At 35.1% G+C, this 14,184-nt stretch overlaps 1 protein-coding gene across 3 annotated transcripts in view; it reads left to right on the plus strand.

The window, feature by feature from the left end:
- NBEA (neurobeachin) overlaps positions 1 to 14,184 on the plus strand; it is a 472,840-nt gene that overhangs the window by 146,414 nt on the left and 312,242 nt on the right. For all 3 annotated transcript variants that reach the window (XM_029960860.1, XM_018071249.2, XM_018071252.2), the window contains 6 exons: positions 158 to 239; positions 455 to 578; positions 901 to 1,093; positions 1,348 to 2,370; positions 6,574 to 6,791; positions 8,253 to 8,406. In XM_029960860.1, coding sequence (XP_029816720.1) covers positions 158 to 239; positions 455 to 578; positions 901 to 1,093; positions 1,348 to 2,370; positions 6,574 to 6,791; positions 8,253 to 8,406 — 1,794 coding nt within the window. The remainder of the gene's footprint in view (positions 1 to 157; positions 240 to 454; positions 579 to 900; positions 1,094 to 1,347; positions 2,371 to 6,573; positions 6,792 to 8,252; positions 8,407 to 14,184) is intronic.

The following is a 14,184-nucleotide window of genomic DNA, read 5'->3' on the forward strand; positions in this document are numbered from 1 at the left end:
TATTCTATTTTTCAAGTATTAAAATATTTTACCTAACTTTTTTATATGAAATTACAGTGTGGCCATGGTAAATGCTCTTAACAAATTTAAAAATGAACAAAGAAGTGCTGTAGTGTTTAATTAATAATGGTAAAAGTAAGTTAATATTCTGTTTTAGATTTTGACAGAACAAGTATGCACACAAGTTGTTCATAAACCACATCCAGAGCCAGATTCAACAGTGAAAATTCAGAATCCAAGTAAGGACAATATATTGTGTTTTTATGTTAAATGTATCACCTAGAGGTTGTGGGTTTTTTGGAAATAATTTGGTTCAGAAAGTGAGAACAATTCCTTCATGTATCTTAAATACATATAGCTTTCTGTGACTACTTACATTAGTTGCTGACAGGAACTATTTTCTTTTCTTAAACATTGTTACAGTGCTTTACATAACTAATTTATTCTTTCAAAGTGATTCTTAAGGTGGTGGCAACGCTGTTAAAAAACTCCACGCCAAGTGCAGAGCTGATGGAAGTTCGACGATTGTTCTTATCTGATATGATAAAACTCTTTAGTAATAGCCGTGAAAACAGAAGGTATGTCACTGCAAATAGTATTTTTTCATCCTTGATTTCTGGGTAGTAGCAATCTGTTATACTCTCTGTGGAGTTATATTCTCTTAAATGAAATATATTTAAAATAAATTTAATAGGTTTGTGGTAGCTTTTCTGATTTTAGCAGCTAATACTTCTTCTGTTTAGAATATAAGTTAAATTTTCATTCATACTGAAGTATTCTTAAGTTTATTTCTACACTGGATTAATGTTCAGAGAAGATGTTCCTCCCATCTTAACCATCATAATGTTAAAATAAAGAAGCTTTGTTTGGATATATTTTGACCTAATTATTTCACTTTAGATGTTTACTTCAGTGTTCAGTGTGGCAGGACTGGATGTTTTCTCTGGGATACATTAACCCAAAGAACTCTGAAGAGCAGAAGATCACAGAGATGGTTTACAACATTTTCCGTATTCTCTTGTATCATGCAATAAAATACGAATGGGGAGGCTGGAGAGTATGGGTGGATACTCTTTCTATAGCTCATTCCAAGGTAAGAAATGGCTCGTGGATGTTTTGGTTTTTTTTTTAATACTGGTAACTCCCCCAAAGGGACTAGCAGTATAGTAAGAGGAAATGTAAAGTGATTTAGTGCCATCTGGTGGCTATCGCTATTCATGTCAAGATGGCATTTTTTTGTTAAACGCTTTGTAAGCTGTATGTAATGTGTCGTTAAGATTCTTGTAATTTTTGTCCAAGTTCATGTAGTGTATATTCAGCCACATAATCTGTTCTTTTCTTTTTAAGGTCACATATGAGGCTCACAAGGAATATCTAGCAAAAATGTATGAAGAGTATCAAAGGCAAGAGGAAGAAAACATAAAAAAGGGGAAGAAGGGGAATGTGAGCACCATCTCAGGTCTTTCCTCTCAGACAACTGGAGCAAAAGGTGGCATGGAAATTCGAGAGATAGAAGATCTTTCACAAAGTCAAAGTCCAGAAAGTGAAACAGATTACCCCGTCAGCACAGATACAAGGGATTTGCTCATGGCTTCAAAGGTGTCAGATGATGTGCTTGGAACTGCTGAGAGACCCGGGGGAGGAGGAGTGCATGTGGAAGTTCATGATCTTTTAGTTGATATAAAAGCTGAAAAAGTAGAAGCTACTGAAGTAAAACTTGATGATATGGATTTATCACCAGAGACACTGGTAACTGGAGAAAATGGTGCACTTGTAGAAGTTGAATCTCTTCTAGATAATGTATATAGTGCAGCTGTTGAGAAGCTCCAAAACAATGTTCATGGAAGCGTGGGTATTATTAAGAAGAATGAGGAAAAAGATAATGGTCCATTAATAACTCTGGCCGATGAGAAAGATGAACCTTCTACTAACAATACCTCATTTCTCTTTGATAAAATACCTAGTCAAGAGGAGAAACTTCTACCTGAACTTTCAAGTAATCACATTTCTATTCCAAATGTTCAAGAGACACCGATGCATCTTGGTGTAAATGATGATTTGGGATTGCTTGCTCATATGACGGGTAGTGTAGATATAACTTGTGCTTCGAGTATAATAGAGGACAAGGAGTTCAAGATTCACACAACTTCAGATGGAATGAGTAGCATTTCTGAGAGGGAGTTGTCTTCATCATCTAAAGGATTAGAATATGCTGAAATGACTGCCACAACTCTTGAGACAGAGTCTTCTGGTAGCAAAACTGTACCTAGTGTTGATGCAGGAAGTATAATATCAGATACAGAAAGATCTGATGATGGTAAGGAAGCAGGGAAGGAGATAAGGAAGATCCAGACAACTACCACAACTCAGGTAAATTTCAAGTAGCCATGTATATGTCTGATGTAATCACCGTTCATTGATGCGTGATAAATTAATAGTAAGAGAGCTGAGAGATGTTTGAAGTGTATTTCTTCAATTATATGAAAAGTGTCCATCTTTGAGGCCTAATTGCTTTGAAAATGCCATAATGTATAAGGATTCTGAAGTCTTTCATGTCTGTATAGAAAATATTTATTACAATTGTTCAGAGAACGTTGTGTGTAATCAAAGATTGTTTTTAAGGATGTTATCAGGTGTTAGAATTTACTACCTTCAAGATTTTACTAGCTGACTTTATGTCTGGTATGTATCTCCTATGTATTTATCTCCTAAGATTTTCAAGTTAAGCAGACTTACTGCAACTATGGAAGAAGAAGCAAGCATAAATTGCAAAAATTGCTCCACTCAGTACTGCATAGTGTCTACCAAATTGTCAGAAGAAAGAGTTTCAGGGATATGCTCAAGTACACGCAAAGTATGTCCTGTGATAAAAGAATATAGATCAGCCTGCCCACTTTGTTCTTCATAGCAACAATACTTTGAGAAAAACTCCAGGGAATGGACATTTAACTTACTGGAACAACCTTTTGTTTTCCAAAAGAAATAATTTCCCTTAAAAAAAACCCAAAAAAATGAAAAACAGCCACCCAAAACCACTCAGACCAGTAACACTCACTTCTAAGTCTCTTCTTTTATGGTAAGAACCTCTGTTTTTTAAGAGAAAACCAGATGGAGCTCTTGCATTCCCTAGGCAGGTATTATAAAAAACAGTTGTGGTTTCTCTTGTAAATGTTTTTCCCATAACTATGAAAATCCTCATAACATCACTGACACCTTATCAAGCCTTGTGTAGGGATCCTTATATTTAAAAGCATTCTGTTTAATAAGGAAAAAGCCCTGAAAGCTCTCAATAGAAATAGTATTATCTCTTATTATCAGTTATGTTTTAAGTCTTAAAATTAAAGATTATTAATACCATGGAAATTGATAAGTGGAATGAAAGGATGATAGCAAGACAAAGAGTAGTCATGTTTTTGTGGGGTTTTTTGTTTATTTTTTTTCTTTTGAAATGTGAACTTTTGTTTAAAGAGTAAAAGACAAGTGAAATTTGCTACATACATATATGCACCCATAAACACAGTGAATTTATAAGGTAAATCTTTAATGAAAAAGATAATCTGACTTAGTAGTAGCTACTGTAGAAAATCCTGTTGGTGTGACTTTGGGACTTTTCTGGGTTCTAACCAATTTTCTTGATAAATTTCACCTAAGAACAGTTGAATTATAAAAATGTAGATTCCTCAAGCCTATAATTATTTGTTAGGATTAAAATGATACATAGATCTTAATGAGCTAGTATCAGATCATTCTAACATAGGAAATAAAAAATGCTTTCGAAATGTTTTCTTCTTAACCACTCACAAAATTCCTAATGTATCATTTGGATCTGCATATTACCTACAAACTGTGTACTCATTATAAGTCTGACTCTACAAGTTGTTTAGCTCCTTTGAGTCTCCACATATTACTTAAATTACAGTAATTTCCCACTAAAATCAATTACAAACTGCAATGAATTGATTGAAATATGTATCCATTAATATATCTTTTAAATAATTTTCTTAAAAAGAATTATCAACTGAGCAACCAGCAGAATTGTTATTTTCTAATCTCTTCTTTGGGTGTTTCAAAATACTCTGTGAACTCTAAGCTGTCCATGGTTATATATTATCTCTTAAAATGAAGTTAATGTTAATAAAGAAAAGATTGAATAGGTATTAAATAAAACATAAATAGAACATTTTTGTTTTCATTAGTAATGAGTAATGTTAATTTTAGCATTTTTACAGCAGAGCTGGGGTCGGAGTTTTGATTGCTGCACATGTGGTGACTGCCCCATTAGATTTGATCTCCTTGAGACCACTGAAAATGACTTAAAGACCAACCACCTAAGTGTAGATAGTTGTGTTTCATGCTTGTTTATGCAATGACAATTCACATCAAAGCCCATTCTTGCAAATATGGTATTATTGGTGTGTGAGTCAACACAGTCAGGTATCCAGAACAACCACAAAACCACAGCTGAAATGCAAAGAGTAAATTTATTTCATAGCCTTACTAACTGGAAGATCCCAAAGCAACACCTGGGTGGAGACACCCAAGTGGAAACACAGGCAGGCACCATTAGGCTCAGTCCATCCTGAGGGGCGATGGGTCTGTGATTTGCACCCATTTATCAAGGGCCCATGCACATGTGGTTTAACACCATGCTGTGATCTCCCCTGTGCTTCTTGTGGTCTCTGAGCTTTGACCTCTCTCCCAAAGCAGAGAGCTCAAGCATGTGCTTGACAGTGCCTCCAAGTCTCTGTAAACACCTATGTTATCTATGCATGGAAATTCTACTTCTCAAAACAGAGAGAGGATAAACAGCTGTAACAGATAAACCCCCATAATATCTGGGGTTTCTCACGCTGATATTCTCCAGGCCTTGGCATTCCCAGATACAAGGTCACTTGAGTGAATCTACCATCCTCCTTGCCATTCTTCTGCTTTTAACTCTTCTCTTCCAACAACTGACTAGATGAAAGCACTCGTGGTACAGTTATGATTCTGTTACTGCTGCTGACATGACAGCTACCTGTAATTTTACTCAAAAAAAGTGGTATGTGAATGGAGTTGCTAACCTCAAATTCTCTGAACACATATCTACGGTCAACTCCCCACCTTATCAGTAAGAAGCAAACTGTCTTTTGTTCAGGTTGACTGAAAGAAAGCAAACAAATTGCACAACAGAGAAGGGAACTACTGCTTACTTCCAAGAAAAGTTAGTACCTTTATCAATAATAGATCAAATATTAAAGAATATAAAATTCACTCTTTTCTATGTTCCCAACCAGGGAAGATTGAAAATAGAATTGAAAGCACTATGCAGAAGATTCATACAAAAAAATTTTAAATCTTAGATAAGAAAAAAAGAAAAGAATCATTTAAAGTTAACTCTAAGAAAAACATAGGAAATGAAAGCAACATTAACTATTTTGCTCCCTATAGGTCAAATCGAATGAAGGACACCTGCCCTGCCCTCAAAATCCAGGCTACAGGAGATCAAAATCTGACTAAAGATATAGGAAACTTTTCAACTCAACTTCAGTGCCATGTCCATTTTTATATTGCTAGCAGAAATATTTTGTAAAGTTCTCTTTTGCTTTTTAATGTCCAGATTTAAAATAGTATGCTGAGATTGGGAAATTAATATGTGAGCAAAGCAAGGATACTTTCTATTTTCTTAGTTTTAAACTAATCTAAAGTCACTTAAAAGTAATTTCAAGGATTAGACTTTGTATTTCTCCCTTTCAGAGATGTTGTACATTATAAGTTGTTGTTGTTGTTTTGAATATTTACCTTAAATTCAGTGATAATGTTTGTTCCTTACTACTTTTACCTTCACTGTATACTCATATCCTCTCTGTGTATCATATCATATCATAGTATAGCATATCATCATAGCATATCATCATAGCATATCATCATCCTATCATATTCCCTATGTGTATCTTTTACTTTTGTCTTTAATCACCAAGTAGAAATACTTATGACTATGTAGTATTGAAAAGGAAAGAAATTCACATCCACCACCTGTTGGGAGAATCTAAAGATTGTCCTGAGGATCCATAAAACAGTTAACGAATTAACAAAGTGTTAGGAGACTAGACTTAATTCCCTAATGATCCTGCTAAAAAGACAAGATAAATAAATTGGTTTTGAAAAATGAGGAGCTGTCTAAAAGTACCCTGACTCCTCGAAACTATCACTGTGTAGTTTGTCCATTTTGAGTCAAATCTTCAAAGAAAATTGTGTTATCAGCACAAAAATATAGTTGTTTCCTGTAAACAAAGTCTTGTCACTGCTGACCTTGCATGTGCTACATTTGGTCTTTTCTGTAATACTTCAAGTGAAGAACTTAACTGTAAAACCTTGGTGAATATCTGAAAGGGAAGCCAGTCAAAGCCTCTCATTTCTGGTTGATTTGTATTGGAGCAGCTCATTTAACTGAAGGATACTCCCTGCCTTGGAATATCAGTATCTCCTGTAGTTTGTTGCTGAGTCATTTTAGCCTATCCTTTCTCAAATTTTGCATTGCATTCAAAAACACATTGCAGAAAGTTGACATGGTTTTTTAACCTGTTGATGTAGGCAGTACAGGGTCGATCTGTCACCCAGCAAGACCGGGATTTACGTGTTGACTTGGGATTCCGAGGAATGCCAATGACGGAAGAGCAGCGACGGCAGTTTAGTCCAGGTCCACGCACAACTATGTTTCGTATTCCAGAGTTTAAATGGTCTCCCATGCACCAGCGTCTCCTGACAGACTTGCTTTTTGCACTAGAAACAGACGTACATGTTTGGAGAAGGTAAGTGGCTGTTTCTTCTTTGACTCCTGATTTGTGTTTCCATCAATAAGGAAAAATTAGATGTTTTCTAGAGGGGATGTTACTGGGATAGTGGGAAGGGAAGGAGTTGGTGTTAGCTGAAGTACCCTTCTGTATCTTCTGTCTTCTCTTTTTGCTCCTTCCCAGCCTGTAACAGCTCTATTTCACAAGTAATTTCTACTTTCTTGAGGGATTGTGTAACTCATGCATACCTAACTAAACTGAGCTGCTCTTTCAGCTTATGTTTAGCATTATAATCTACTGTTTCTATTCCAGACATGAGGACAACTTGTGTGTCTGCTAGTGGGCATTTTCTTAATTGGTCAATTAAAAGAGAGCTTCTTTGCTTGCAAGCCTTATAAATAAAACCTCTTTTCTATTACATTTTCTAAGGAAATGCTCTTTCTATAAGCAAATTTCTTTTTTTTCATTCCAGATCCTGCTTGGTGTTAATCTTGGTGGCTATATTATATCTTATGACAGCAATGTGATTTCCTAGGGGTTTTGTACATGTTAATAGAGATATTCAACTAGCTATAATACAATAGATACAATTTAATCTAGTTTCCAGTACAAAATAGTTAATTTTCAGAAAACTTGAGCATATTTATATCAAAGGAGAAATTTATATTGGATTTAATTTCTAGTTTGGTGAACAGTTCTGTGATACTCACTTGGAAATAGAAAATTTTGATATCTTTCTTTTGGCCAATTGTGTGGGAGAGGGTTGTACTTTGTGTTGTATATTTCCAGTTGAAGCTTTTAATTTTGTTTGCTGGCTGACAACAATGTTATCATGGGGAAAGACCATACTTACAGACCGGAGTACTTCTCAATATTTTCACACAGGGGTTTAATATTTCTGGGAGTGACTGTTTCATGGGACAATTTCTCATGAATTAGGAGTTGCTGAAATGTCACCTAATGTTATTAGCATCTGTGGTTTGCAAAGCTAATGTAAATGGTAAATTTAATATCAGTTAATAAAGTTAATATTAGATCAAGGTATGATCATGTTATCAAGTGTCTCCTTTAAAACAGTGGTAGGTATTATCATTAGGTGTTATCAAGTGTGCTTCAAATGGCACTTGTGCAGCATGGTGAACTCTCAATGTTAAATAGTTACTTCCATGCTGCAGAAGCAACTCCACTGATTTTAGCAGAACTGTCTGTGAATTAAAGTAGTGGTTGATGGGAATAAAAAGTTATAAGCCATTGTTCTCAACTGAGTATCTGAATCTAATCCTGTTTCACACAATGGATAGCAGTCAATTTGTTCGTTAATCTTGTTCCTATTTTTATACAAATTACATGCAAATTTTTGTAGACCATCTTTCTCTAATGTATCAAGAAACATTCACAGTCTGGTTGCAAAGATTAAGTTTTTCTAAACTTTTGTTTCAGTTGTTTGTTTTTAATTCATCCTTTCTTCTGTTCTTGCAGTCACTCCACTAAGTCTGTGATGGACTTTGTCAATAGCAATGAAAATATTATTTTTGTACACAACACAATACACCTCATTTCCCAGATGGTAGACAATATTATTATTGCTTGTGGAGGAATTTTACCTTTGCTGTCGGCAGCCACATCCCCAACTGTAAGTACAATATTTCCACCTAGTGGTCATATTAGAAATTGTTGTTATTAGTGCCAACTATTATTTCCACCTGACCTTCCTTCTTTAGGGACTCCTGTCTCCTCTCTGCCAATTTCTTACAAAAATTTAAATTTACAATCGAAACTGTTACATTTTGATATACAGAGTGTTTATAAGATTTTGCATTTGAAATGCTAGTTTTATCAGAGAAGTAGTACTAAGTAAGAATAATATTTCATAGGTATTTAATATTTCATTTAAAGGGAAGACCATTAGGACAATGATTCCTGTAATAAAATTGCATGCGTTATTGATATTCATGAATCTGTTTTGCATGGCTGCTATTTGTTTGCATGCCAAATGATACCAGAACTCATCCCCTCACTGCTCTATTTACTTCTTCCTTCAGGAGGTCCTTTCCCCCTTTTTTTTTCCTTTTTAATTTTGTATTGAAAATTACTGATATTTTTATCTGCTCCAATATTCTTAGTAAGTTTTAAGTTCTTAGCAGATCATGGCTCAGGCAGGCAAAGTAGCTTCATGAAAAAGGGAGGAATATTTTGTAAATATTATGTAACTGACAAGAGTAATTACAGTGTTTGAATGTGATGCCCTGTCTGTGCATATAGTATCTGTGACTATTTCTTTCATACTAAATGTTTTATCTTGAGCATCCTGTAAGCATCTGTAGTTAGTATTGGTCTTTGAAATGGAGACAATGAGACCAAGAAGGGACAAAGAGGTTCCTCTGAAATGTGGCTAGTAGGCAATGGAGGCTACAAATATAGTTTGGCAGTAAAAGCTCAGTTCCTTGTTGTAGCCATTCAGCAGCTGAGATTACTTTAATTTGCCTCTACTGTCACTTTTAGTTAGCTAGAAAAAAACTTTTTTTGAATTATTTTATTTGAAAGCTATGAATACATGGCTAGAGATTGGCTAAACATTAATATGACTTTCAGACAGGCAATTAATGGTAAAATGTTGTCTCTTTATTGTTTTCACTGTGTTAGCTGGAAAAAAATTGACTATAAGCGAAAGACTTTAATTGTTCCTAGTCGCAAGAATGACAACAAGGTCCTGATTTTGCAGATGCTTCATTGTAAATATTGACAAGTATGAGAGAATACAGACTGAACCATCTTGAAATGTATGCTGTGCTATCAGTCTTTAGATAAAAGGACATTGGGAGATATTTTTGAAACAAACATCTTATGCATCATTTGAAAATGATGATGTTTTGACATCTTTTATATAAAAATATAAAATGGGCACAGCATTAATTAGGCTGCAATTCCTTTGAATGGTCTTTGAGGGTTTTAGCTCTTATCCTGGTTTATGATACTGCAGAACCATTCTATGGAAAAATAATTTTGAGGTTCACCATTTCCCTCTATTTATTCTGGATGATACATATCTGTGTGAGTGTGTGTAGGTAGTTAGCTGACACAACTTTATAAATTACACACCTATTTGTTAAAATACTGTATGTTGATACTGCCATGCTAAATAACAATGATTTACATGCATTGATACAAAAGAGTACATTTTTCAAATTTGTGTATTATGCATGCACTTCTCCGCTACATGGGGACTGTGTGTATTACTTGAATGCTCTACCGTCTACTTAGGGCAACAAAATAAATTGTGAAATAAAGTAATTCACTAAAAGATCAGTAGCTGGCTTCAAACTCAATTAATTATACTCTATGAAATTAAAAAAAACAAAACAAAGCAAAACAAACAAACAACAAAAAATCAAACCAAAACCAAAACAAAAAACAAAACAAAAAACAAACAAAGAAAAAAAACCCCACTGAAACCCCACAATCAAACAAAAAAAAAACAAACCAAAAAAACCCCCACAAAACCCAAAAAGATCACTTTTGCCCCAAATGTACAAGTAGGGTCAGAAGCAGTTGATAGAATCACAAATTACTCTCACCTCATCTAGACAATAATTTCGTAATCACTTCCACCTAGCAGAGATCTTCTTCCCTCCCATTCAACTCCATTCCTGTTCTGTCATTGCCCATCCATAAACATTAGCAGGAAGGTGGATATATTCATCATTGTGACAAAGAGTGAAGCACATGCTTCCTCCTTCTTAGAGAAGGTATTCTCCCTCAGTATTGTTCTGAATCACAGCTTTGAAGGGAGCAGATGCCCTGTTGTGCATCAGGCCACTTGTGAATATCTATGATATAATGAATGAAAAGAAGTTTCCTACTAGAAGTCTGATTTTCAGACTTCTAGTACTTGGCATCCTTGAACTGCTGTGGAGAAAGTGGATGGATTGCTAGTTTGTGATATATTTCTTCGCAGGCTTGAAAGGGCAAAGTAGTTCAGTGCTAGCAATCAGTTACAGAAGACTGACTTGCTGTCCTCCTTCCAATAGCTGCTAATGGGAAGAGAAAAGAGGTTTGAAACTGGAAGATTTATATGATGTCTCCACTGCATAAAAACACTTAAAGCAGGTCTGCAAGTGACACTTTCTGCCAGAGTAACTCTCAATGGATGAAGGAACCAATAGGCTTTCTCCCTCACTGACTCAAAGACTAACAATCACCAGAGTGGTTGTGGCTGGAAGGAGGATGCTGGAAGTCATTTGCTCCAAAACCCCTGCTCAAGCAGGGCCACCTAGAGCCACTTGCCCAGGGCTGTGTTCAGACAGCTTTTGACTGTCTCAGAGGATGGAGACTCCATCACCTCCCTGAGGAACCTGTGCCAGTGGTCAGTCACCTTCACAGTAGAAAAGTATTTCTTGATTTTCAAGTGGAACCTACTGTGTTGTAATGAATTATATCAATGAATAGGTTTTTATCCACAAGATACAGAGTCCAAGCTTTGTGTTGCATTTCATGAATCCCTTCCAACCTCAACCATTCTTTGATTCTGTGTGATTTTTGTGATTCAGTAATTTAATCTGGGCATGGTATTAGAAGTCCACTCAGGCAGTACTGCACTGCTCTTAGAAATGGAAGCTGTTCACAGACTACATAAGCTACCTCACTGGGTCAGCTCAAGGACCCATCTGCTTTAGCATTCTGCCTCCAATAGTGACTCTTTGCAGCTCACATTAAAATAGGGAAGTCTGAGCAAGTATATTGATTGTTCTACTAAAACTTCATTTCAGCGTTTAGGGTTTCAACAACTAGAGAGTGTGTTTGGGCTGTCATATTTAATAACCACTGAGGAATTTATCCTTCTAGACTTTATCTAATCTTTTTTGAACCTATTTATGCTTTTAGCCTCCATGATATTCTATGGCATTAAGCTTGACAAAGCAATTATATAACATTAGAAACACTTCTTGTCTTTGTCTTTTTTAAGCCTCCTTAAATGCATAAAGTCACAATGTGTCTTACTGTTTATGCTATGAAAGGAATAGTTAATTATGTCTTTATTCAGCTCCATATCATTTATGACTTTGTAGGCTTGAGTCATATCTTCTGGTGTACCTGTTTGAACCCATAGCATCTTCATCTTGTTTAGTCTCTGATCCTCCATATTTCTGTTCTGTGGAGCTTTTCTGAGGTGTCAAAACCTTCATATTTTGTAGATCCCATAGAATACATATTCAATTTATCAACATGTATGAGCTCATTTTACTTAATTTCTTCCTTCTTCACTTTCATGGATGCTGAGTCTCCAATATTGCCACTGAAGGCCTTTTGGGCCCATAATGAAATTTTAAAGTAGTAGTTCTTACTTATTTCCTCTTACGGGGTTTTATTTGTGGCATAGGTCACGTATTTACATATGCTTATAAAAATTACTTTACTTTTTGGTCTAGAATAATGAACTATGAGAACAAGAAGAACAGAGAGTAAAGGTTATTCAATCCTTTAATTTCAGGATGATTATAAAACAGTGGTGGAATTCAGGAAGAGATTAGGGTAAATTTAAGTATCCACTTGAAGTACTTATATATGGCCTAGATTTCTAGCTGGTAGAGAGCTATTCCACAGTGACAAATGATTCAGCTATCTCTGATGTAGACATCTACCTATAGGGTCCAGGGACTGGAATGATTGTTAACCTGGAGCTGGATCCAGCTACTTTTTATGAGATACCTTATTTGTTTTCTAATGGAGAAGATGACAAACAGAAACACATAGTTCCTTTTTTACCTGTCTCATAAGCCTACTTGTCCACAGTTCCTTGACTTCAGTGTGTGAGTCCAAGTTCAAGTAAGTCTGAGTTCATCCTGGGCTGCTTGTTTTTAAACAGTTCTAAATTCTGTTGAAAAACTCTCTTCTCAACAATCTGCTGTAGAGTTGTTCTTACATGTGTCCCATTGCCTCTCATTTTTTTAAAAGGCATTTCACGAATTTCTCATTAGTAGAATAGAATATTAGATGCTTGAATTAATTAATCTATTGGTATAAAAGAGCCAAGGATAAATTTAGAGAAATGACTTTGAGAACATTGGAGCAATTGCAGTTTTGGGTTTTTTCTTCTGTGCAACAGATTCTGCATTGCTTTCCCTCCCTTGCTGAAAAAGCAGTGTTGTCACAGTTTCTTTAAAAAGATGAATGTTTGGAGAATTTCCCATTTCAAAAAGACTTTTTTTCCTTTGCATAGTTTGGATTTGGAGTGAAATGGCAGTTCTTCTGGGCTGGGTGAAAGATTACTTTGTAATTCCTTGTCTGCTGTAGAACGGACAGTCTTAATTATGAAATTTCCTCACTATTAAATTCTTGTAGTAGAAATCTGCCTTTTGTTTTGTTGTTTTGGGTTTTTTTGTTGTTTGTTTCATTTGGTTTGGTTGGTTGATTTTTTTTTAATCCAAACTAGAATGGTCTAAATAGAAGTCTTTAAATATCAATAGGAAAAAAAAAGGAAAATAAAATAAAACATGCATTATTTGTGCAAACAAACCACTCGCAGACCTGTGAGTGATTGAAGAATGCAGAAAAGGTTATGTGTTTGTATGGAATACAGGGGAAAGTTTACTGTAATCCACAATGATCTATTCCCACAATTTTTAATATTTACCTCAATTTCCATTCTATACTACTTCTGTCCCAAAGTCTGTACAAGAACTTACTTCAAATACTGATGGTTTTAAAATGTTGTCAATTGTATATATGAAACAATTTAAAACTGGAGCAAATATTAACAAAAAATATGAGCAGTTCTGTTGGTTTACAATATAAACTGGAGTGTGTTCCACTTGCTTATTAAATTTGGGATATAAGATAACTGCCACAATTAGAGGTAGGTCATAAAATATAAAATACTTTTTTCCTTTTTTTTTTTTCTCCTTTCTGTGTGGGAGATCTTTGAGGCTTTTTAAAAAAGATTACAGCTAGAAGGAAGACATTATTAAGATGGTGTGAAAGTGCAAAAAAGGGGACCTATAAGGAAAAACATTTGCAGAAGATGCTTTCTGTAAATAGAAGCGGGTTGCCAGATAAAACATTTTGTGTACAAGCTAGCAATTTGAAGTAATCATTGCTTGCTACAAGGATAGCAGCTGTGACAAGGACTTGAGGACATTGAGCAAGGCAAAAGAAATTTGAGGAGTTTAAATATACGTGACAATTAAGAGTAAATTTCCAGACCTCTTTGCAATCAGTTTATTTTTTCCACTAATTCTATGAGGTCTATAATTCAATTTTTTACTAGCTGACTTCAAAACATCAGCTCTCAAATTGTGATCTGAGGGCTGCTGGTGTGATATGAATGGTCCACAAAACTCCATTAGACATTTAAAGATAGTCTCATTAGTTCTGTGGATTAAAAGCCGAGATGTAATTCCTGTGTATAGTATTA

The sequence above is a fragment of the Manacus vitellinus genome, unplaced genomic scaffold (assembly GCF_001715985.3).
Source record: "Manacus vitellinus isolate BGI_N305 unplaced genomic scaffold, ASM171598v3 scaffold_2_pilon, whole genome shotgun sequence".
In the NCBI taxonomy this organism is placed as follows: Eukaryota; Metazoa; Chordata; class Aves; order Passeriformes; family Pipridae; genus Manacus; species Manacus vitellinus.